The following is a 25,267-nucleotide window of genomic DNA, read 5'->3' as shown; positions in this document are numbered from 1 at the left end:
TCTTGCTTGGCTTCGAGGAGATGGGCTTTATTTCTTTTTTCCTGCAGACGGTCCTGGAACAGCCCTCCAAACCCCACGCTTCTAGTTGAAGGAGAGGAAGGGGCCTTGCACGCTCCGAGCAGCTACAAAGACCTCCTGCTCTGTGATGACTGAAGTCGCTCGAAGCTCCATATCGGCAGCGATTCTCTTTCCCTTCTCCTTCTTCTCTTTCCCCCTTTCCCACGACTGTTTTTTCCCCTTTAACACAAAAACGAACCAACAAAAAAACCTTTTCGGTTACTTTGGCTCCTTGGCCTTGGCAACAGTGGGGTCAAGGTCGCCGTGGCAGGGGGCAGAGGGGTACCGAGAGCGTCCGGGGACCGGGAGAGACGAGCGCCCTCACGACCCCCAGCCCGTCGCCCGCGCGCTCTGGCGCGCAAACCCCCGAACGCGCGCTCGCCGAGCCCCGGAACCCGGCGTGTGGCTGGAGAGCGCCGGCCCGAGGCCCCGGAGCTCCGCCCGGACGGCGAGGGCGGCGGCGGCCAGCAGACGGCGATCGCGGCCCGCGCGGCGGCCAGGTCCAGGCAGACGCGCGCGGGGCCGGGGCCGGGGTCGGGGCGCGCGCCTGGGCCGGTTCCCCGCCCCCCACCGCATCCCCGCGAGGTCCCCTCCGGCCAGCACGCCGCCCGGCGCCGCGGTCTCCTCCCACACGCGCGCGTCTCCGCCTCTTCTCCGTCTGCGCCTCCTGTTGGCCGAGATGACCTCGGACGCCTCTTCCAATTGAACTGTCTTTCTCTCCTTTCCTTTTCTTTCCCGCGCTTTCTTTCCGCCTTCTCTTCCTCGCTCTCCTCAGGTCGCTCCTTTCTTTCCCCAAAGTCCTGCCTAGGAACTGGCGGCTCCGTCGCGGTTTGCCTCTTGGAACTCTGGTTTCAGTCCTTTGGGCTACGCCCTGGGCGGTCTACGGAAGCGCCTACACGTGGCCTCCGTCCTAAGGGGCCTCGGGAAGCCGCTGGAGCTGAACTATGGGAGGGCCGCAGGCGGACGTCTGGGCACATCCCCCGGAGGGTGTCATCAAGACAGGCCGTCTGCGCCAGGGCCTCGGAAGACAGGAGAGTAATGGTCTTCTTCGCTTCCCCAGAATGACCTTTGATTGTCCTCTGGAACCCCTAATCTGTCCATCTCTCTGCTTCTTGGAGCTTGAGGCGGGCACTGGTACAGAAGGTCACCTCTGTGTGCCTGAAAGCTAGCTTTCATTTACAGATTGCTAGGGCCGGGGATGCTGTCCACAGTAACCCTCTGTGCTTCCCAGAATTCTCCTGAGCGCAGCCAAGGGGAGGGGAAAAAGCAAACGCCAAAAAAGTTTCAGTCACTCCGTACAGGCAGTATAAGCTACTGGGGTTAGATTTAAAGTCCAGGACTCAAGTTATTTGAAAGTCAAGGGCTCTTGTATAGTTGCCTAAATACTGCACATAAATATATATGCATACATTCTTTGTGTACACACCTGTATGTATCTGTATGCCTATATTCTGTGGTATACATGGTATATACAGGTGTGCATATATCGTGTGCACCAGTATGTATATGTATGCATATATGTGTATGTCCTGTGTGTATACATCTATTTATATGTATGCATATGTACATATATTCTGTGTGTACACACACGTATGTAAACGTGCATATATTCTGTGTGTGTGCATATGTATGTTTATACAATGCATATATTCTGTGTGTATACACATGGATATAAACGTGTATATATTCTGTGTATGCATATGTATATACACATGCATATATTCTGTGGGTACACGTGTATGCATACATATGCAAGGTGTGTGTATATAATTTCCTCTAATGATGGCTTGGATCTGAATTTTCTTTGAGGATCATGCCTACAAGTTAAATAAAAGAACAGAAAGCATCTTTACTTATGCACATTTCTAAGTTGATCTTCTCTTTGGCGCTTTGAACGAAGAAGCACAGTGAAGTTTCTGAGCTGCCAAGAGAGCAAATGCGGTCACTCAACAGTGAACGAGTCCTTTGCTGGGGGTCTGGGCTTTGACGTTACTTGGATCTAGTGTAGTCTGTCTTCAGATTCTCCAGTGCCTGTGGCCTTGGAGAAAGTCCTCAGCGTAAAGAAGGTCCCTGCCAACCTGGTGGGGGGCAGGAGGGAGAAACATAGAATCGGGGAGAGGAGGTGTTTTCAAACCGCTTTGAACCGTTTTCTCTTTTTAAAGTGTGGCTGGGGAGGGGAGGGGGAGTCACAAGGAGCAAGACATTGAGGCTCCTAGAAGCCATCGCCCGCAGGAGTTAATATGATGCTCCACGATCTCCATGCCAGGATGGAAGGCACTGAGAGGTCTGGCAAGCAGCGCCCTGCCACTGCCTGACTGGCACAGGCGGCGGCTGCCAATCATCTATCGCTTGGCAACAAGTTACACCTGCAGCTCGGGTTTAATACTGATGCACTTGGACACCCACAGTGTGTGCACCCGCTAGGGCCCAGGGAACACCTCGTCACTAAAAAGGGCTTATGGAGAGCGCCCCGAACGCTGAACACTAGCACGATCTCACACAAGGCTAAACCATTTACCCCCTATTTAGACGCTCTGCAAAACAAGGGTAACTTTGTATTTGGAAACAATTTTCAGGACTATGGTAGAAAGAAACCAGACCATTTCAAAGTCAGCTATCCAAGCTCCCCAAAGCATAAAGCCTTCCTGCAGTGTGCACTGGAGAGCAGGGTGTTTATAAAATAAATTGCTCCATTGATATGGAAAAGAATGTGCCAAGCCTGACTCACACAAAGTATTTTCAGGGGGGCTTAGGCTATTTATTTTAAAATCTAAATTGGAAAGCAGAGGAAAGAAATCTTTCAATTGCTAAGTGTATAATATAGTTTATAATTTGTAAACCATTTCCTTTATTTCGGTCTTGCTGACTTTCCATAACACACTGGATCACACGGCACACCCATTGCCTCCTAAATTATCAAAGGAGAAACAGATCTGTAGCATCCGTAAACAGTATTCTTGTTCTTTTTTTGTTCATTCACAATGTAACTGATATTTGGAGGTAGTGCGTGAAACAAATCAAAAGGTTTAACAAACTCGACCGGTGAAATAAGAAGGCAGTTGAAAACCAAGTTTATAACCTAGATATTTAGTGAAAAATAAATATGAAATGACGTTTCCTTTCTAATATAATTATATATTATTTGATGAGTTCACTATTAAATGCTGAATGGCCTGAAATGAAAGCAGTTTAGTCTGCACAGACCAATTTGCTCTTGCACTGCATATACTGTAGCAACCCTGCAATTAAAAAGAAAAAAAGCCTACAGTAATAATCATAGTAATTGAGAGGAAAGAAAGCATTATTCCTGTACCTTGGACAAGCAATAGGGTCAGGAAATTCACAACGGCAGCATTTTTTTTAATGGGGGGGGGAAGGGAAGAGGCGTCATGTATTCACTGCCCAACATACTTAAACATCATTATTACTCCTCTTGTAATCAACATCATTATATGTTTATTTCTATTACAGTATGGTCAGTCGGGCCGCTTTGGTTAGGCTCCACTTTACCCACCAGGAATCTCCTAAACACCTCCCTCTGTGGCGCACAGAGACGCCCCCGTTACTCCATGAGGACTCTGGAGGGATGCTTGGACTGTCATGGATTTTCTGCAAGTCTTTGGGCCACTTTCATACCATTGGGATTGTACCGGCAGCGTGAGCGCAATGGTGTTTGAGAATGGGCTTGGAAATCTCTTGTACTTCCCGGTATTGAGAACCCTTCAAGGTTTAAGAATTATAACCGCAGGTCTATGCCTTAATCGTTCCAGGAAACAGGCCTCTCGTTTGCATAATGCAGGGAAACGGCATCTGTCGCTCGGTCCCGAGGCCTCACTTTTGCGATTCGGGTTCAGGTGGGCCCCACTCCGTTCACGGAGTTTTCGCAGTTCTTAGGCGAGCGGCTTGTGGAAGATTCGCTCCAAGAGAGCGTGGGCTAGATCATTCTTTTGCGATTTCAACAAACTTTTTCAACTGTCATTGAGTAGATTCCAGATGGATCTTGTTGTTTTCAACCTTCCCAGAAATTCCTTTTTAGGAGGAAGAAGCCAAATTGAGAAGAGCACGTGATTACAACCCCTAGGCTCATTAAAAGCAATAAGAGTTCAGGGCTAAGGCTAAAAGCAGCTGTGGAGCCAAGCCCGACACAAATGCTTCCCCGTTACGGGATTATCGTGGCCTGGACCGCGGAGGCCTGGCCTACGAGAGGGGGCACTGGAGAACTTCAGCACAGCGTCGGTGAAGCGTGCATCCGTGGGAGGGCGGGGGGCTGAGCTGCCCAGGCCTCGCCGGAGAGCCCGCGGGGTGCGGGGAGAGTGGGGATTTCCAGTTGTGTACCTAGGACGGTCTCCCCTGCTCCCAAGGGCGCGCCCTTGCTTTCCGGCCCTCGGGCCGAGATGAGGGCGAGGATGCCGCCTCGGCCTCCAACTTTCCCCTTCCCAGCAGGCGCAGAGTTGGCTGGCAGGGGAGCAGAGGAGGAGCCGGGTCTCCTTTGCGCTCTTTTAAACAAGGCTCCGGGCTGCATTCCCCCGCCACCACCCCCCCGCCCCGCAGGATTCTTTCTTCGTCTTCGCTTTTCAACCCAATCGTTAATCGTTCGGAGCGCGCGGGCGGGGAGAGGCAAGGAGGGTGAGCTCGGGGTTCGCCGCCGCCGCGCGCGCTCAGGAAGCAGCGTGGCTGTGACCCCCCCCCTCCCGGGCCTCCTCCCCCCCTCCTTCCTGCCCCCGCTCCCCCTCCTTCCTCCCCCTCCTCCCCGCTCCGCCGCCCGCGCCCGGCGCCTCTACTCCCTCCCCACGTCACTCGCCAGCGCGCCATGCAAATCACCGCCGCCGCCGGCTCCCATTGGCCGCGGCGCGCTCATTTAATGGCAGCCCGGGCCGGGCGTATGGCTGCTGGGCCCCGCGCGCCGCCGGCCCCGCGTGCGCCTCCGCTCCGAGCGCACGGCCCCGGGCAGGCAGCGGGCAGCCCATCCCGGGCTCGGCCGCCCTGCTTTCTGGCCCTCTCTGCGCACCTGCCCTCCCTCCGCTGCCCCCGGCCCCCCTCCCCGGCGGCACCGAGAGCGCCCCCCGCCCCCCCCCGCTCCCCCCTCGGCGCCTCGCTCCCCACGGGCACCTGGGACCGGCACATGCCTAGCGCACGCGGCGCGCCGCGCTGCTAGAAGTTGCAGCCCCGGAGTTGGAGGACCGAGCGCAGGAGGAAGGAGGCTCCGGCGGCGGGCGGGCGAGGAGGCGGCGGCGGCGGCGAGCCCCGGGCCGGGCCCCGCGCACCGCTCGCGTCCCGGAAAGTGGAGCTGCAACTTGGCCGCGACTGAACCTGTTTGCGCCGCTCCGCCGAGGGCGACCCGGCTGCGGCGGCGACGGCGACCCCGGCCCTCGGCCTCTTTGGCGAGTGGTTTGTGCTGCAGGGAAACTTCCCACCTGTGAGCCGGACCGGCGCCAAGTGCGTGTGTTTTTGCCTCTTTTTTGTTGCTGTCGCCTCCGCCTCTCCCCATTCTTCTCTCTGCCAGGACCTCTCCCCGCGACCCACGGCTCGTTCCGTCTGAGCCCCTCTCCGTCCCCCCCGCCCCCCGGCCGTCTATGCTCCAGGCCCCCTCCTCGCGGTGCCGGTGAACCCGCGAGCCGCCCCGATGTACAGCATGATGATGGAGACCGACCTGCACTCGCCCGGCGGCGCCCAGGCCCCCACGAACCTGTCGGGCCCGGCCGGGGCGGGCGGGGGCGGCGGTGGCGGCGGCGGCGGCGGCGGCGCGGGAGCCAAGGCCAACCAGGACCGGGTGAAGCGGCCCATGAACGCCTTCATGGTGTGGTCCCGCGGACAGCGGCGCAAGATGGCCCAGGAGAACCCCAAGATGCACAACTCGGAGATCAGCAAGCGCCTGGGCGCCGAGTGGAAGGTCATGTCCGAAGCCGAGAAGCGGCCTTTCATCGACGAGGCCAAGCGGCTGCGCGCGCTGCACATGAAGGAGCACCCGGACTACAAGTACCGGCCGCGCCGCAAGACCAAGACGCTGCTCAAGAAGGACAAGTACTCGCTGGCCGGCGGGCTGCTGGCGGCAGGCGCGGGCGGCGGCGGCACGGCCGTGGCCATGGGCGTGGGCGTGGGTGTGGGCGCGGCGGCCGTGGGCCAGCGCCTCGAGAGCCCGGGCGGCGCGGCGGCTGGCGGCTACGCGCACGTCAACGGCTGGGCCAACGGCGCCTACCCCGGCTCGGTGGCGGCGGCGGCGGCCGCCGCGGCCATGATGCAGGAGGCGCAGCTGGCCTACGGGCAACATCCGGGCGCGGGCGGCGCGCACCCGCACGCGCACCCGGCGCACCCGCACCCGCACCACCCGCACGCGCACCCGCACAACCCGCAGCCCATGCACCGCTACGACATGGGCGCGCTGCAGTACAGCCCCATCTCCAACTCGCAGGGCTACATGAGCGCCTCGCCCTCGGGCTACGGCGGCCTCCCCTACGGCGCCGCGGCCGGCGCCGCCGCCGCCGCGGGCGGCGCGCACCAGAACTCGGCCGTGGCGGCGGCGGCGGCGGCGGCGGCCGCGTCGTCGGGCGCCCTGGGCGCGCTCGGCTCGCTCGTCAAGTCGGAGCCGAGCGGCAGCCCGCCGGCCCCGGCGCACTCGCGGGCGCCGTGCCCCGGGGACCTGCGCGAGATGATCAGCATGTACTTGCCGGCCGGCGAGGGCGGCGACCCGGCGGCGGCGGCGGCCGCAGCCGCGGCGCAGAGCCGGCTGCACTCGCTGCCGCAGCACTACCAGGGCGCGGGCGCGGGCGTCAACGGCACGGTGCCCCTGACGCACATCTAGGGACGCGGGGGGCCCTGCGGCCGGCGACGCGCCGCCTGGCTTTTGTACAGACGTTTCCACGTTCTCGTAAACAGGCAAACACTGGCGCCGAGCACCAGGTGACACCCGGCCCCCCTAACCGGGAGCTCCTGGGGACCGCTAGGCGGGACCGTTGTGCGTTTGAGACTGAACTTCGGTGTTTTCTTGAGACTTTTTGTACAGTATTTATCACCCGCGGAGGCAGAGAGCGTTTTCTTTGCTCGAGGGGACACAGAGACCAAACCAAGCGAGAGGCGACGCCAGCTTTTTTCTATCCCGGCCGCGCGCCCGCCCTCCGGCCGCATCGCCTCCTGACGGCGTCGGGTGCCGGCGACGCGGGGAGCTGTTCTCATTTGTTATCGGTGTAGCGAGCCGGAGCCAAGCACACGCTTTTGGTGGTCGTTACCGCCTTGGGGGGTTGGTTGGTTAATTTATACCAAGAGATCCCCACCCGCACCCCTCTCAGACGGCAGCGTTATTCTGGGTTTTGTAAAACTTTCTGTATCTGAGCATTTCCGGGTTTTTGTTTTGTATTATTTCCTGTAAACGCGTTGTGAAGTTTTTATTGGAGGCGTTGCGGTGTGGGGAGGAGGATTCAGATTATGTACATAGTTTCCCGAAAAGCCTTTCTGCTCAAAACGGTAAAGGAACCTCCACCCTAAAAGTGCATCGAGCTTTGAGTCAATAAATTTGAGAGAGAAAAGTACGGTTTTTCCCCCTAAACTTGAAACGTGCTAAATTTAGATTCATGTTTTATGAGCTCAAAAACACAATCCGTAAATCTGACTAAGGAGAAAGAAAAATTATCAGCATGAACTAAAACGGAGAGAACACCAGGGGAGAGGGTACGGTTTTCATGGAGCTGCATTCAGAGGAACGGAGGGAAGTTAAAATCCGTAGATTATTTTGTAGCGTTTACAGTGTTATTACGGAACGAGAAATAATTGCCCCCCCACCAAAAAAAACTTATAGTTTTGAAGTCCGGCCGTTGGGTGTGTAGTTTTTAGCTGCCGGCCGCTGCCGGCGGGCTTTTCGATCCCTGGTTTCGGGCTTTGCCTCTTGCAGCTGGCCCGGGACCCGAGTGCAGTTTGGGGCGGAGGAGGGAGGAGAGAAGACCCCAGTGGCGGGACCAGGCCAAGGATGGATGACAGAGACCACGGCGGGGGCGCGGGGGCCCCCGACTCCCGGGCAGTTAACAAGATTGCGAGTGAAATTTTCTGAATTTGGCTCAGGGAGAAACGCACTCTCTGAACCAAAATGTACTGCAACCGAGGCCCCTCCGTCTGTCCTCAGCCCCTCCCTCTGGTATATGTCTCCTTGGAAAGGGACAAAATAATTTTGTTGGATTTTCACACACACAGAACCGACCGCCCCACATGCCCCGCCGTGACACTGGGGTGCAAGTTGTTAACCGATGTGAACGCAAAATGCGGTGTTTATTATTCCTAATGAGATCTGAGGTTGTTTGACGCTTTAAATTTTTTAATTATATTTTTTCTAGGTGTTTACTGGTACCTTGCAGTTTTTTTCTGGATTTTAAAGTTTTCTGTAAAACTTTGTCTTCAAGTAATCTGACAGCATTAAATATTGCATTTAAAAGTTATACTGTAGCAAATACGTTTTGACATTAGTCACAGCATAAAGATGAAATATTTTTGAAAAGAACAAACTTTTAGGCCAGATGGAAATATGTTGATTTCATCAACCCCTCATTTTCTTAACATATTTTTTTTTTTTTGTCCTGGAATGAGTATAGACTATACTTCCAGACATGGGCCTGTGCTAGCAGGTTGATGAGAACTACGTCCAGCCTATACTGGGGAATAGTTTTAAGTAAAATGCTCAGCTGACAATTGACGTGTGTAATTTTTTGGAGTCACTGATAATTTGGCTTCAGCCACTCATTCCTTGAGGTGATTGCAGAAATTTCAAGAACGACGTCAACTGCCTCTTTCTAACAAGATCATAAAGCCTCCCTCTTTTTTCTTTTCCCTCTTTTTTTTTTTTTTTAGGAATCTGATGTGTTCGCTACATCGGGTCTGCTGAGCAGACGGGCATCTTCAGGCAGTGAGATAGTCTGGGAATAGATGCCACACAGTCACAGTCCCCTCTGGGAGAGGAAATCCTGTGACGCTCTGTGAGCTCCACATGCAGCCTAAGGTGCAGGCCTCATCTACTCTGAAATGGGGTTCAGTGGACTCCGGCTGGCTCTTTTGCAGCATCTCCCTGCGCTCACTAAGGTGGCAGACAGATGTGGGGTTGTGCTCGAATGTATGTGTGGCCAAACCTGTATCTACGCTCGACTATTGGCATAAGAATATTAGTAGTGTGGGCAACACCTGAAACGTTTCTGACTATAAGAAGCTTAGCAGGATGCGGGGGACTCTGGGCAGAGCTGTCTGTCGATTTCCTGGAAGGTGGACTTATACAGTGTGGCATTTCCCCCTGTCTGTCTCATACAGAGTCAGCAGAAATAGTCAATGCCAGGTGGCCCAAGCCACTTTGTTAAAAACCCAGGAAGATCTTAAAAGAGGAACTCCTGAAATCCAGCAGTTTTGTTTTGTTGACTAGAACAATGTGAAGGAAAGCAAATATAAACTCTTTAATGATTCAATTTTAAAACAACCTGGGATGGGGGAGTAGAAATTAGCTAGGATTCATCCTTCAGGATTGAGATCTTATCATTCCAGCACTGTCTCTTCGATTTAAATTCGCGGTGAGAATATTCCACAAGGCTCCTGAGACGCCTCACTCAACTGTGAATTCCGTTCTTGCCAAGGTACCCCTCACCCTGTTCACGAACTGAAAATGTTATGTGACCATCATTATACTGTGATGGCCTCATCCACTTCCAGATCCCAGGGCGGTACTTCTATCGCTTATTCCAATTTTGTAGGAAAACCGTGTGGCGAGCGCGGACAGTCTTTGGAGGCCTTGTGCAAAGTTTGCACAACTTCGTGCCGGGACGACCGCGGGAGTTCAGGAACCGGCCTCGGTGCGCCGCCCGGCTCTCTCCAGGCTGAGGGTAGCACGGTTTGTTTGCTGGAGGAATTTTTTGCTCGTTTCTGTCCTCCGCCCCCCGCCCCTGTTTTATTTTTAACTCACAGGCCCCTTTCGTTGTTGTTAAGACTTTGACCCTACCCTCTCCTCCCCGCCAAAGAAACCCACCGGTAGCTGGAGAAGTGAATTAATTTCCACACGGGTAGCGCGTAGAGCGCGCCTGATGTGCAGATGGCGCGTCGGGCGGCGGTGACTGAGAGGTCTATTAAAATCCTGCATGTGGGAGAAGAACAACACGCGTATTCGCGCGTTTCATTTTCCCGACAAAGAGCGGCCAACGCAGATTTCTGTCTCCGAAAAGTTCCAGCTAATTCGAGAAGCCCCTCCCGGCCTGCGGGCCCCGGGAAGGCGCGCTCCGGGGCGGCCCCGACCCCGCTCGCCCGCGCCCCCTCCCCCGCTTCCGCAGCCCGGCCCGCGGGGCAGAGGCTCCAGAAACGTCGGCGGCAGAACGTAATAATAGGTTTGATTCCTTGGAAACTTCAAGTGAAAAGCAGACTTGGCCTTGACGCAGCCCTTTTCCCAGCATGACTAGTTGGCGGGATTGAAAGGCCGGGACGGGAGAGGAGGGGTTGAGGGGGCGCGGGCCCCCCGGAGCGAGGAGCCGAGGGAGGTGGGCCCGGGTCCCCGCCCCCCCAGCCCCGCAGGGTCGGGACGGCGCGGGGACGGCGCGCGCGCGCGCGGAGGCCGAGCCCTGGAGGAGGGGACCTGCGACCCCTCACCCTCGCCCCCCACTCCCGGCCCCCGGCCCGCCTCCCCCAGCCCGACGGCGAGGCCCCGCGGGGGGTGCGGAGCTCTTCCTCCCTCCCCTATCTCCCTCCCCTCCCTCCTCCTCCCCGCCGCGCCCCTCCTTCCCGGCCCTTCCTCCCCAGCTGCGCGCCCGCCAGGACCCCGCTCCGCCCGCCCGCGGGAGCCCGGCAGCGTCGGCGGCGGGCGGCGCCCGGCGTGCGGGTCCCGGTCCCCTCCGGGCCGGGCCCGGCTGCCCGCCGTCGCCCTCCTCCTGCCGGGTTCGCGGTTCGGCCCCCGCCTCTCCTCCCGTTCACTCCTGTCTCGGCAGCTCTCCAGCCGTCCCTTCCCGTCCCGTGAGCCTCGCTCTCCCCTCCCCTCTGCCGCCCCTCCCGCTCCGTCTCCTCCGCTTTCCTGCCCTGCGCTCCCGGCCTTTCCTTTGTCTTTTCTCGCCTCGGCCCGCCTCCCCCCCGCGGCCCGGCCCGGGACGCTCCCCCGGAGTCCGGGTCGGGATCGGCAGGTGCCGGGGGCGGCCCGTCCCCACTCCGCTCCACCGCGTCCCCGCGGGCTCGGCGCGGGAGGGGCGTGGGGTCCCGGGCGTCCACCCCCAGCCCACTCGGGTGCAGCCGGGGCCCGGGGGCCGCGCCGGGTGTCAGCCGCCGGGGGGATTAAGATGACTGATGCGAGGGAAGAGGGCAGCGTGTTTTGTGTCTAAAGAGAGCGGGATTAGTGCAGAGAAAGTCCTGACCCGGGGTCAGCTGCAAGTCAAACCCTTTTACAATCAGCGAGCGGAACAGGCCGTCTCCCGGCTCGGCCGCAACAAGTTGGGGGCGGGGAGACGGGCGGCCCGCGCCGAGGCGACTGCAACCGCAGGGCGGACTGCGGGTCGGGCCGGATCCTTCTCCGTCACCAGAGCGCCCGGCTCCACTTCCTGGGCCGCCTCCGGCGGCTCCCTCGCACGCGAGCCCGGGCGGAGAAGGCCGGAGAGGCCCGTCCTGCCGAGGCAGTTGTGTGTGCGTGAGAAACCAAACCTGAAAGACCAGGTCCTCGGGCGCCCTGCCTTTCCGATTTCACCCAGGCTCTGCAGGAATCGCTGCCTGACTTGGGCTCCTGCAAACCTCGTGTGGGGGGGGGGGACGGGGGAGCAGTACTGGGAGGTGGGCGATGGAATACATTCAGGCTGTTTGTCGCCAGACCCCATTCTCCAGCAGGGCGGAGGAATGAGGCGCTAATCTGGGTGATAAACCCGCGTAGCTCATCAGGGAGCGAAATCCCCATGGCTCATCTGGCAAGTCAGGAAAACTGGAGTTTGTGGTGAAGGATCGGGTCGGGGGTCAGGGGAGAAGGAAGGAGGAGGATAAATTTGTCTTCCTCACCAGTCAAGCTGGGAATTTGCGCTGCAGTAACAGCACGAGGAGCTTTAACAAATACGGAAAGTGGATAAAGCACCCAAACGAGTGGTGTATCCAAAGATAGAAAAAGATCATCTATTTCGATAGTGAAAACAAAACAGAATTGCCATAGTTTCCTCTAAATTGGCTTTTCATCTTTAAATGTGAAAACACCAACACCAGAGAGAGAGAGGGAGAGAAGGCAGTTTTTAAAACACCACAAACAGATACCTCCAAGTGCGCTGCTGTGTTTGCACAGCCGCCCTGGGTGACACTGGACTCTCCTGGTGAATGGGTTCCGGGTTCAAAGCACGTAACCGATTGCTACTCCTGAACTGCTAAATGTAACCTATGGGGAAATTTTGTCTGCGGCAGAAAGGCCGGACATTGTGAGTGAGTCTGAACGCCCCGCAGGTCCCTCGCGAGGACTTCATTGCCCACAGCCACTTCAGAACGACCGCGTGGGGACATTAAAGATGCAGTTTGTGAAGAACAGCAGGGCATCACATGCAAAGCCTCGAAATAGTCAGCCAGTCAAATCAGTGGAAAAAATCAGCTTTTGTTAGATTTTGCAGTTTCAGGAATTAGGCATTCACTGCAGAGCTGCAGTTTTGAGAAATTGCAGTGTCAGGCGTGTTCCCAATGGGGAAATATTGTGAGAGTGTGGAGGAATGTAAGATTGGGTTTGACAATGGGGGGACTGACAAGAGTTATCACCCAGACATTGTTCTCTCTCTGCGCACCCCGGAAACGCTAAGTAGAGGCGGTATCTAGTGGCGGCGATAGTCCTCCACGCTCACAGACGTGGCGATGAGAGTCTTAGCATCGAAAAGACTGGCCTCGGGTTTCACAGGAGGAAAACTGGAACGCGTAGGGCACAGAACCTCACGGGTACAGAACACCTATAAACAGTATAGTAGCAGGGTAAGGTCGGCCTGGAGACATTCCAAGCAGAAGCCAACTTCTCTTTTTTCTTTCTAAGCAACAGAACAGGAGGAAATCCAGGTGAGCATGTTGTAACCTGGGCAAGGAGTTAGAAACCTCGTGCTTTTAATTCATCCATCCTATAGGGGGAAATGTAGGTATGTGGGAAAGCCCAGACCTCAGCAGGTGATTTAGCATGAGTGTCCACGCAGATGGAAAAGTAGGGGCTTTGTTCTCTGCGTTAGCAATTGAACTGAAGGGGGACGTTTATCCTTCTAAACACTGGCCATTTGCATTTTCACCTCAGGGAGAAATGACACCTGTGCTCAAAGGAAAGGAAGAATCATGGTGAGGTGAGATGATATTTATATTGTTTCTAATCTCTGTCGAGCCTTGTCCAGCAAGATGGGAAAGGATATAAGATTTGGAGTCAGAACTGAAGTTGAATCATGGCTGGTCACATAGCAGCGCTATGTCCTGGGTAACTGTCTTTGCCTCTGAGTCCATTTTCTCACATGTGAAACAGAAATCATCAAGCCAACCTCAGAAGGATGCAGTTGGGATTAAGGATCTAAGAGTATGCTGTGTGCCCAGCAAATAATAACCTCCCAGTAAATGGTGACTTGACACGTAAGCCTGTGTCCGTTCAGGCAGGGATAACGTGGGGAATTGTGACGTCAGTTGCCAAGTGTGGCCTGGCTGGGAAACAGTGATAATTATACAAACCAGTCTCCCCTCCATCGTATTAATAACGGTTTCTCTTGAGAGTTACCTGACGGTCGTCACATCATTGGTTCATCTGCCCAGCAGACATTTATTACAAGTCCACGGTGGGCCCGTGTTACTGCTCGAGCACCTGTTGTATGTGTGGCCTGTGCGCAGGTGCTAAGAATGCAGTGGTGGACATGACGGGCCTCACTGCCCAGTGGGTGAACCTGGTCGTCACATGAATAAGTGTGACACTGAGGGCCACAGTTGTGGGACAGACTGTGCACGCCCATCTTGGGGGGTCAGGGAAGACGCCTCGGAGTAAGTGAAAGCTCGGCTGGAAGCTGAGTCCGGCGGGGTCCTCCCATGGGGCGTGCACACACACTATATTTTCTTTTCTTTTCTTTTCTTTCTTTCTTTTTTTTTTTTTTTTTTTTTTTTTTGCGTGGAGGAAGGTTGGAATAACTTTGAGCAGAGTAGGTCTGATCACGGCTTTGTTTTTCAGCGAATGGCTGTTCCAGATCGGCTTTGAGTTGGCAAAGGTTTAGACTTAGAGGTTCACGAGGGTGGCGGCCTCTCATCCGGGTGCACAGGGCACCAGGAGAGCTTGTTACCAACGCAGGTTCTCAGACCGAGCGCCCCGGGCAGGCTGCTCCTGAGGTTCCAAGGGACCTGGCGCTCTCCTAGGCACCCTCCAGAAGATGCTGAGGCAGGTCCAGCAGGGCTCTCGGGAGACCCGTGATAGGACACGGGCCCCAGCAATTTTACGGTAAGTAGCTATTAAGACCGTGTCTAGATCACTTAAATTTGAGTAGCAGTTTATTATTTATAAAGTGTTCCCACTTAATTGTTCAGTTTAGATGATTTTTGAAAAAATTAAATTAGTGGGAGAAGAAAAAACTTAAGCTCTACTAGTAGAATCTTGTAAGTAGAGAGGACTGACCGATTTACTGATTTTATTTTCCATTTTTGGACCGGCCGTCCTGGCTGCCCGTGGACGCACTGGGCCTCTCCTGGAGGGCAGTCAGGAAGACACAGGAGGCGGACTCCACACCCGCATCTTTGTTTTAAAGATGGGCGATTCAAAGGACGAAGCAATGTCACCTTGTGCCTTATCAATCTCTAATTTTACCAAACTAATTTGTATTTATGTAGACTAGGTCTGCACAGCCCTCGTGAATGCAGTGTGGGCCAAAGCATTCACATAAATAGTTGAGCGTTATTTTAATGGTATTTGAAATTAGGAGAAGGGCGTTTAATAGTACATGTGAGATGGAATAAATGGGATTTGTTGAATATATCATAATTGTAATCATAATAATATAATATTTAACTATCAAGTTTCTCAGTATTGTCATCCGTAGAACGGGAGTATCTTGTTTAAAAAAACAAAAACAAAAACCTTGATACATTAAGTACTTTAAGTGTCTTTGAGAGGAAGAGGTTGGACAAACAGAGAGGCTGCTGTTGTAAACAGAATAAGCTGTTATGTGTCAGCAATGTTTTATCTAGAAAGCACAGGGCTCCCCATGACGCATGTGACTGTTACTTCAGATCATAATAAAGATAGCATTCATTGTATTTATAGATACAGATCTAGATCAAAGTGTGGTAATGGAAGAGATCCGTATCTATATGAGTAGCATGCGAGGAAATAAATTTTAAGCAGGGTAAAGTGAGAGAAAATATTCTATAGAAAGAATCAAAGCTACCTTGATAATACAGGAATTCCAATAGGGTTTTTAGCTAATTTCAGGACACAGGGCATCATTCAGGAGATCTGATAACCTATGCATTTTAACTATAGCTTTTGGAGAAGATGACACTGTTTTTGTTGTCTAAATCATTCGTCATTCTAATGGATAAGGATGTCAATCCAGATAATCAGGCCCCTGTGAACAGTGGGCAGGGAAGAGTTTCTTAAACTCCCTTGTTTTGATCATTATTGCATATTATAAATATAATTGCTCTGGTTACTATGATTACATGCGTGTTCCTCGTACACTGCCCCCAACACCCGGAACTATGGACATAATGTCACCACGTGATTTACATGCACAGAGAAAAGAAAATCCTGTACTAGGAAGGAAGGGAGGGAGGGAGGGAAGGAAGGAACGGAAGGAAGGAAGGAGGGAAGTTACAGTGAATGAAATGAAATAGAGAAATAAAATCCAGGGCGACTCTCAAAGCAGTCTTGTCCTTGGTCAAAACTAGTAGACTGAGCATGTTTCTAAAACGTTGCTAGAAATCCTGGTGCTGGGAGCGTTTACAACGAAAATAGACGAAAAGCTGATGAACGTGTCTTAGCGAATCCTTGCATATGAGTTTACATGTTGGTAGTTTACCATCTCTCATTCTCTCTGAGTTGCATGGATTTAAAGTTGGTTATGCTAATCTGAGGAAGACATTAATGTAAAACCTTTCTTCTCTTTTAAAAAATAAATCATTTATTTTAGTCTTTCAATCCGAGATTACTACAAGAAATATACTCTCAATTTTAAAACACTGACCACGAAGTTTTGATAACGAACTAATTTCCACACTTACTACAGGAAATTATATAAAAGCCTTAAAATAACTAAACCGTACTTTATCGTCTAAAATAAATACATCACCTGTAGCAACTATTTGCAGAAAACTAAAATTGCCTTTAAAGTCACAGCTCAAATGTAATCATGCATTTGCATTAAAAATAGATAATTTAAATCAATCTATAAGCTTCAAGTTCAATGTAAATTTAAACAGCTTAAGTTTTAAATGAATTTGAAACAGTTACGATTATATTAACTCAGGTTTGAGGAAAGTAGCACATTTACAACATTTTCAGGCGAAGTCTTCACTTTAGGATTTTTTAAAAACTTAACCAGAACGGGGTTGGCCCTTCCCGCTTCCCTGTGCAGTCTCTGCGAAGCCTGGGCCACCTGCAGACTTGTGCAGGTGAAGGCCTGCCTTTGCTAGAACACCTTCCGGGGAGCAGACGCGCCCCCGGGCAGAGACCGCATGTCAACTAGCGTGCCCAGTAGCCCCCAGCCTCCTGGAGAACAGGCTCAGTGTCTGGCTTGATCCGTTTGTTTGTCCTAAAGTTTGATTTCAAGCATCAGCACAGTTCCAGGCACCTTGTGGGGACCAACAGCCATTTACTGAACTGAATCCATACAGCGGAGCAGATGCAGGGGCTTCGGGGGGCTGCTGAGAAGCTGCTGTCAAGGACCAGCCCAGAGGAGCCAGCCTGCTTCCGCCTGGAGGCCCCCCGCGCACCCCCGGGGAGGGGTGCGGGGAGCAGGGCCCTTAGGGCTTAGCACAGTGCCTGGTGCATATCCCAGAGCCCTGGCCGCTGCGTGCTTCCCTGGCTACAGTCCTGGTGGTGATTAAGGAGACAGGAAAGCAAAGTCCGGTGGGCGAGTGGACCCCAGAGCTTGTGTACGCAAGCCCCAATCCAAGGGACTGTTGGGCTGGGGGAACTTGTTTTCCAACTCTCAATTCCCCAAGACCTGCTCTATAATCTGACACGTGGGGGTGCAAGGAACTTTGGTTTGCCAGTGAAGTGTTACAGTTTTGCTCTGTTGCGTTATATCGTATCATACGGTGCGGTGTGGTACCAAGCCCAGCTGTTTCACATGATATTAAGGTAAGTTTCCTCCCAGGACCATAAGGATAAAGCCAGCTCTGGTGCACAGAGATGATTCAGCCACCTGCACAAGAGGAGGTGGGCAGGGGAAAGGGGTCACCCTCTTAGACTGGGAGGGGGACCTGTGAAGAGGCACAGGGTGGGAATTCACCTCTTCCACTTTAATCGTAGAACTATCAAGAAATCTAGAAGGGAGCGCAAGGGGCATAAGTCTGAAGGTGGTGACCTTGATGTGGAAATAGGTTGACAGTTAGTCCCAGCCAGGTCTGTCTCCAGATGCTGCCTTATTATCCTTCTCTGTAATGCTCCTCGTTCTACTGTGAATTGGACTGTGTAACTTGCTTGTATGGTTGAAATGTATAAAACTGGACGTTGATTTCTTACGGTTAGAATAATGGTGGCAGCAGAGGAAAGCACATGGCAGCTCCACTGGGTGGTAGGGCAGTGCCACATAACCTGTCCCAACCTTGTCCCCGTCCTGTGCTTTCCCAGGGGTCCCACAGAACTCAGAGAGACAGCTCAGGATACTTGTGAATTTGGGGGGAAAACACAGCAATGCTGGACTTTGGTCAGATGCCCTGGGAGCTGTACCTTATGGTGGCTCCCAGTCTCAACATTTGCTTGTAGCCGAATCCCTCCTGATGACATCATATCTTCATGAAACTGGGTTTTTGGCATTTGCTGAGTCAAAAGCAATTCCCGTGGGAGACATAGGGTGGGCCAGGAGTGAGGTGTTGGGGACCACGTGATTCCAAGGTCAGAGGAGCTGTGCAGAGGGGACTTCGTACAGCTGAGCCTTACTCAGCAATGGGGGTTAGTCAGGGAATGAAGTGAAAGTATTATTTTTTTCATTCAATTCATGTGATTTTTTTTAAATGGCTGCTAAGTTGTTAGGATATAAACATATATTAAGTTACATAGCTACTTAACAAATGGAGCTGTTAGATATTTCTTTTGGCCTGGGGCACAGTAAAAAATTACCAGAATACTAAGGGTATGGTAAAAACGTGCACGATTCAAGTTGGCACTGAATTTGCAGCTTGTAGATTGATTTTAAATGATCTATTTTTGCTTATATTATGTCTCTACAATGGCATCATTTAATTTGAGCTGCGACTTTAAATACAATCTTATTTTTCTGCAAATAGTTACTACAGGTGACGTATTCATTTAGATAATAAAGTATTGGTTTAATTATTTTAAGAATTTTGTATAATTTCCCTTAGTAAGTGGGTAATTTAGCTTGTTATCCAAATTTCACATTTTACATTCCTGCTAGTAATCTCAGTTCGGAAGAGTAATATAAACGATTTATCCTTTTTTTAAATGAGAAGAAAGGTTTTACATTAATATCTTCCTCAGATTAACATAACCAAATTTAAGTTCATGCAACTCAGAGAGAATTAGAGATGGTAAACTACCAACATGTAAACTCATATGCAAGGATTCGCTAAGACACGTTCATCAGCTTTTCGTCTATTTTCGTTGTAAATGCTCCCAGCACCAGGATTTCTAGCAACGTTTTAGAAACATGCCTAGTCTACTAGTTTTGACCAAGGACAAGACTGCTTTGAGAGTCGCCCTGGATTTTATTTCTCTATTTAAGTCACTTTAATGTCAACTATTCTGTCCCAGGACATTTTTTCTATCTTAGTACAGGATTTTCTTTTCTCTTTGTGAACCACGTGGTGACAAAATGTCTGTAGTCCTGGGTGTTGGGGGACAACGTACAAGGAACACGTCTGCATGTAATCGTCATCCTAGCCGCCATGGCCTTAACAGTCCGTAATAATGTTGGAAGGGGCGGGTCAGTTCAGTGTCTGAAGGTGGCAGTTCAGAAAGTAGAGGGCGCCAGTGTGAGTTATTACTGTTACTCTGAAATCCAAACATTGGATTACCATTTTTATTTTTTCAAATAATTAGTTTTATCTTATAGGCTTATTCAATATCTATGAATAGGAGAAAACGCTCCCTTTGAAAGAGAGAACTCTCAAGTATGCATGTTAAACTACTTTCTTCTAAAGTTTTTTACTATTTTAAAATTCATTTTTCTTATTTTTGTTTTGTTGAGGAAGTTGAGAACGACCAAGGAAAGTTCTGGACAGCAATAAGGAAAGGAAGCCGGCAGTGCAGGAAGGCAGGTTGCCTGTGACCAGCCGTGTGCTGAGCCACGGAGGAAGGACTTCAGGCTTCGATGCAGTTCTCACCCAGCTCAGGGGAGATAAGCGAGGGGCGTTTCAAGTTCACTATAAAAATACTCCTGCACAGCCTCTCGCCCGCGGAAGCCAGGGCTCTGTTATAAACATACGATTGCACTTGAACTGGATGTGATTGAAATGTTTCGGTTGGATGTATTCATGACAGTGACTAGAACATGGGAACAAGTGGAGAACATAATTCAGCCCAAGAAATACATGGAGCATTAAGAAAACGATTAGGAACGAGGGGTTACCCGGAGGCTGGAAGTGGACCCAAAGCAGAGGGGGTCAGAGAGGGGTCACATTGGAAAGACCGAAGTATTAAAAAGACAAGAGTTTGCAAGGAGCCCTCCAACCCCTGCCTCAGAGAAGTGCCGTGTACTGTGCGTGGGGCCAGGATCAGAGATGGGGCTCAACTGTTAGATCACATCCTTTACTCGGGTCGGATTCTCTTAAGCAAGGAATCCTTTTTAACCTTCCTGTGTAGTACATAGTCCCTATTGTAGTACATCTTCTCCCGGGGCTGCCGTACAAAGTGCCTCAGACCGCGTGGCTTCAAACAACAGAAATGTATCGCCTCGTGGTCTGGAGGCCGGAAGTCAGACATCAAGGTGCCTGCAAGCTGGTTCCCTCTGAGGCCGCGAGGGAGGGTCTGTCCCAGGTGCCCCCCCCCACCCCGCTTTCTGTGGTTTGCTGGCATCCTTGCCGTCCCTTGGCTTGAAGAAGCATCACCCGATCTCTGTCTTCACCTTCACCTGGAGTTCTGCCCGTGTGTCTTTGTATCCAAATTTGCCCTTTACAAGGACACCACACACACCGACACCCTCATCTTAACTTGTTTGTCTGCAAAGACCCTATTTCCAAATAAGGTCACGTTAGGATGCCAACCTCTTCTTGGGGACACCATTCAAGCCATGACATTCACTCTTTTGATCATGACACCAATATATTTTCTTGCCTAGTGAATATTGCACATTCTGAAGGCCCTGGTTTACTAGAAAATTGAATAGTTTAGTCTTGCGGGCTTTCAAATATTCTATGTGCAATTATTCCCAAAAGCTATTTCTAAACAGGACCTTTTAATACAACCAAGCAGGAGTCCATCTTGACCTAATCATTTACGGAAAAACACAGTAGTAGAGGGAATTTACTGAAGCCACTTTAAGGCAGCACGTAGCAGGCACAGCAACTCATGAAATTTACCCAAAACGTGTTGCTTCAATTACAGGAGAAAGAAAAGTAAAGAGTTTCTGGGTGCCAGACTTATTTTTCTTATTTATTTTTAATTCACTTTATCTTGCTATATTAAATGCATCTTTGTAAACCATCTGTCTCTTTGTGAAGAATGCAATGTATAAAGAGATTAATCACTGTTAAAGTTCACATATATAATCTCATTTAATCCTCACTACATCTCCAATTTATCATTATTATATTTCCCCCTTTTATAGATTAAGGACCTGAGAGGTTAAGCTATCTACAAAAGGGCATATCATTAATGAGCATAAAATTCAGGATTAAAATCTAGTGCTGACAGATTCTAATATTTATAATTAATATAGTACATAGGAAGAGTTTTAATAGACTTCATTTTTAGAGCAGTTTTAGGTTCACAGTAATAGTGGAAAGTACAGGGAGTTCTCATGTACCCCTTCCTCCCAGCACGCACAGCTTTCCACACCATCAACATCCCCACCAGATGGTACATTTGTTGCCATTGGTGATCCTACACTGACACGTCATTATCACCCAGAGTCCACAGTTTTGCGTTTGCACACACTCTAGGTGTTGCACATCTGTGGGTTTGGGCAAAGGTGTAATGTTATGTATCCACCGTTATAGCATCATACAGCCCCCCAAATCCCCTGTGCTCCCCTGTTCATCCTCCCCTGGAAACCACTGATCTTTTCACTGTCTCCATAGTTTTGCTGAATACTGTACTTTTTAAAGGCAAACAGTATTATAAGGCTTATAAGGAAAATAGCCCCCCTCCCTAGTGTCAGGCATCCCTAGCTCTCAGTCCCATTCCCCAGCAGCAACCTGTTATAAGCCTTTTGGCTGTTTTCCCACTGTTTATCTCCATATTTCTGAATTATAGTTTCATGTTGCTTATTCTTGATTTATTAATTTTGGACATTATCTATTTGGACCTTATTCATTAGCAACTGTAAAGCTTCCACATTCTTTTACATTCTTCCCCACTTCCCTCTTTCCCAAAGTACGTATGTCATTGTTTCTGTTAAATATTCAGTGTATACCTTAGTCTGAACGTGGAAGTACTGGCCATGGCTGAGCAGAGTGGTAAACTACGATTACATTTCCTTTCGTTCCAAACTTTTGTTCCCCCTGAAGTTATTAATGGTCTTGTTTCGCAAGAGTTCTTGTTATTCACACGCTTAGTTTTCTCTGTTCTTACCACACATTCCTTCCATGCTCTACATCACTATCGTAAACACCTTTGACACTATGATTTGCAAAGATGAAACACATCAGGAGTTTACGAGCGAGTATGAGAGTTCCAGTTGCTCCACATCCACATCAACACTTGCTTTTCACTGTTAGCCGTACTACTGGGTGTGTGGTAGGATCCCACGTGGCTTTAATTAGCCTTTCCCTGATGACGAATCAAGTCGAGCATCCTTCCAGGCACTTATTAGCCATCCAAATATATATCTTCTTTGGAGAAATGTCTATTAAGACATTTTGCCCATTTTAATTATTTTTTTGTATTAATTGAATTTTGGTAATTCTATATATTCCAGACACAAGTCAGATCACTGTCTTGCAAATATTTTCTCAATCTGTGGCTTGCCTCTTCATCTTCTCAGCGATGTCTTTTGAAGAAGAAAAGTTTTAAATTTTGATGAAGTTCAGTTTATTGATTTTGTTTTTCTTTCATACAGTTCATGCACTTTGTGTTTTATTGAAGGAATCTTTGCCAAACTCAAGGTCATTAAGATTTTCCCTCATGATTTCTTCTGGAAATGCATTGCCCAATGAAGTAGCCACTGCCTACAAATGGCTATTTGAATTTAACATCAAATAAAATTAATTTTTTAAAACTTTGTTCCTCAATCACAGTAGCCACATTTCAAATGCTCGACAGTCATATGTGGTTATTATTTTGGGAAATACAAAGTATATTTCCATCATCAAGAAAGTTCTATTGAATAATGCTCTAACATTCTATAGTTTTACCTCTCACATTTAGGTCTGTGATGCATTTGAGCATAAGTTTTGTATGTGGTGTGAGGTAAAGGTTAATATGTTTTGCATGTGGTTACTCAATTGTTCTAGTATCAGTTTTTGAAAAGATTATTCTTTCCCCATTAGATCGCTTTTGTACCTTTGTTGAAAATCAATTAACTGTATATGGTTGGGCCTAACTTTGGACTCCTTATTCAGTTACATTGGTCTCTTGGCTCCCAATTAGTGACAATACTCCCTTATTGGAATCCTAGAGAATACCTCTGCGGTTTTCCTTCCTTGGCTTGTGGTTTCACATTGCTAAAGATATTGGAATTTTCTCTTTTTTTTCAGGTGTTGGACACGCTGTCTTGTCTCACAGAATTCTCTCTTTTTCTGCTTTGCCTCCCTATGTATTTTCTTATAGGAAAGCAGAGCTAGATTTCGCTCCTCAAACCTCTTTCTTGTTCCAACATCAAGTGACACTTGATTGTACTGAACACTGAGTTTTGAGCACAGTCAAATGGATGCATGTAAGGAGAGTTAAGAGGTAAGAGTGGAATTCTGCAAAGTCAAAATACATTCGATGAAATCCATTTTTCCTGAACTTTTTAGGAGACAATTATGGTGTACATTAGAGGTATGGGCATCTAGACGTGAAAAAAGGTTTTGAATATACTGATCTCCTGCATTTTCTCGTCTCTGCCCCTAGATTCACAGTTTTAGACAACTGTGAATGCTCACTGAGAAGTTCCTGGTCGGTGGGGTTCTTATTTCAAAAGATGAAATGCGCCAGTACCAGTTGTGATTGTTTTTAGCTTGCTGTTACGGTTTAAAGTTACCTATGACCCCACCATTTCCCTTTTCAATCTGAAGACTTTATCCGTTTGACATGGGGAAAGGAAAGGGAATGTAATTCCTTTTGAGATGATGGGAGCCCTTGCACCCCTGAGCAGACTGAGGAGGAGAGAACTGCAACTAAGTCAGAATCTGGAAGCATTTCTGCAAAAAGTCCTTCTTCGAATCCTTAGAAAAGTGAAACTACAATGACAGCCACCACCCCACCACCACCACGAACAGTAATGACCAGTAATGACGAGGTCAGCCGCCCATTGAGACTAAGGTGAGAAGGAGACCATGCCCGCCCTCCCCCGCCCGGTGTGATTCCCCAGTGAGCTGCATGATCTGAGAGCTATTATGTAACAGACATTTAGAATAATTACTCCATTTATTCCACAAACATGGACTTTGATCTACTGGCTCGTTAGAGATAGCCAAAGAGTTGCCAGGGAAAGACCATTTCACAAAATTATTAAGTGATTCCTGGGCCCTATTCAGAAACGCTGAGAAAAAGGAAAATACACACAGGTTTTATTAAGGTATTAATTCATTAATCTCTTTTCTATCACAGAGAAAGTAGGCTGTAGCTAGGACAAATGTCCCCCAAAATCAAGTCTCATGGAGCTGTTGTGCTCAACAAAAAAGTATATATAATTCTCGAACATAAAACAGGGAATGGATTCAGGAGCCTACAAATCAACCCCTCAAAAATGCACTTTATGACAGGCTATTTTGTAAGGTTCAGAATTTGGATAAAGAATAAATAAGGAAAATATTTTGTCTTCTCAAAATACACATTTACAGCTACACTTAAATCTAACTGTGTCCTCACCAGTACATGATGTACACACACACACACGCAAAGACGAAATGGCATGAATGATACTGGGACTATCTGGGTAGTCCTTATATAATCTGGACATGTCTCTATTGTAGCATATATAGGGCACAGATATACCACAATAAAATGAGAAAACAATTCCACTTGAATTTCCCCAGGGCATAAACTACTACAGGGCATAAATGGATTCACTGAATTATGCTAAGCCTAGGAAGTTGAATTAATTCCTTTAACATACAAAAAATTAGATTTTAACAAAATTGAGTGTGCGGCCATAAATACCCTCCTTAAGAGCTTAGAGCTGTGCTGAGTCCCTGAAAATTTGACGACTAAGGAGCGCAGTTTTTAATTAAAGTGAATTTAAGTAGTTGCCTGTGGCTAGTGGCTGCCACACTGAACAGTGTGGATACTGATTGCTTCCATTATCACAGAAAGTGATTCAACGGTGCTCTCTTAGTGAAAACGGTGTCCAGTGGTGCCCCGTTGATTAAGGGGTAGCCGGACAGGTTCATAAAGTTCCTTGACTTCCTTGCAGAAAAGGTGCTAGAGTAAAACCTAGTGTTACTGGTCTAATATTGTACTTTGTTTATAGAGACAATACATTTTGTATACTTTATTATGTTTATGAACAAGACAGATACTTTGATTGGAGAATTTACAGATGAATGTAAATATTTCATTTTAGATTGTGCTTTTCTGTACTAGAATTTCCATGTGTTCTTTTTCAATCATTTTTACTTCTCTATTGATATTCCCCATCTGTTTCCACACTGTGTTCATATTTTTATTTAAATCCTTCAAACTGCTTGTTTTTCTCGTATTAAAGTCCGTCACGTCTGCCATTTCAGGTCTTTTTAATTTTTAACTGATTTTTCTCCTACTCATATTTTTCTC

At 49.6% G+C, this 25,267-nt stretch overlaps 1 protein-coding gene across 1 annotated transcript; it reads left to right on the top strand.

Moving 5' to 3' along the window:
• The first annotated feature begins 5,356 nt into the window (after positions 1 to 5,356).
• On the top strand, positions 5,357 to 10,697 carry SOX1 (SRY-box transcription factor 1). The gene has a single exon (XM_022576730.3). It carries the CDS (start codon positions 5,681 to 5,683, stop codon positions 6,854 to 6,856), a length of 1,176 nt encoding a protein of 391 aa, XP_022432438.2. The 5' UTR covers positions 5,357 to 5,680; the 3' UTR covers positions 6,857 to 10,697.
• Positions 10,698 to 25,267: the final 14,570 nt, after the last annotated feature.

This window comes from Delphinapterus leucas, chromosome 18, assembly GCF_059928025.1.
Source record: "Delphinapterus leucas isolate spDelLeu-1000000601 "Yukka" chromosome 18, BTC_Dleu_Yukka2, whole genome shotgun sequence".
Lineage (NCBI taxonomy): Eukaryota > Metazoa > Chordata > Mammalia > Artiodactyla > Monodontidae > Delphinapterus > Delphinapterus leucas.
This window is presented reverse-complemented; position numbering and strand designations above follow the sequence as displayed.

What these genes read in the sequence shown, in the direction of transcription:
- SOX1 (XM_022576730.3), top strand. Translation starts at nt 5,681, where the DNA reads ATGTACAGCATGATGATGGAGACCGACCTGCACTCGCCCGGCGGCGCC.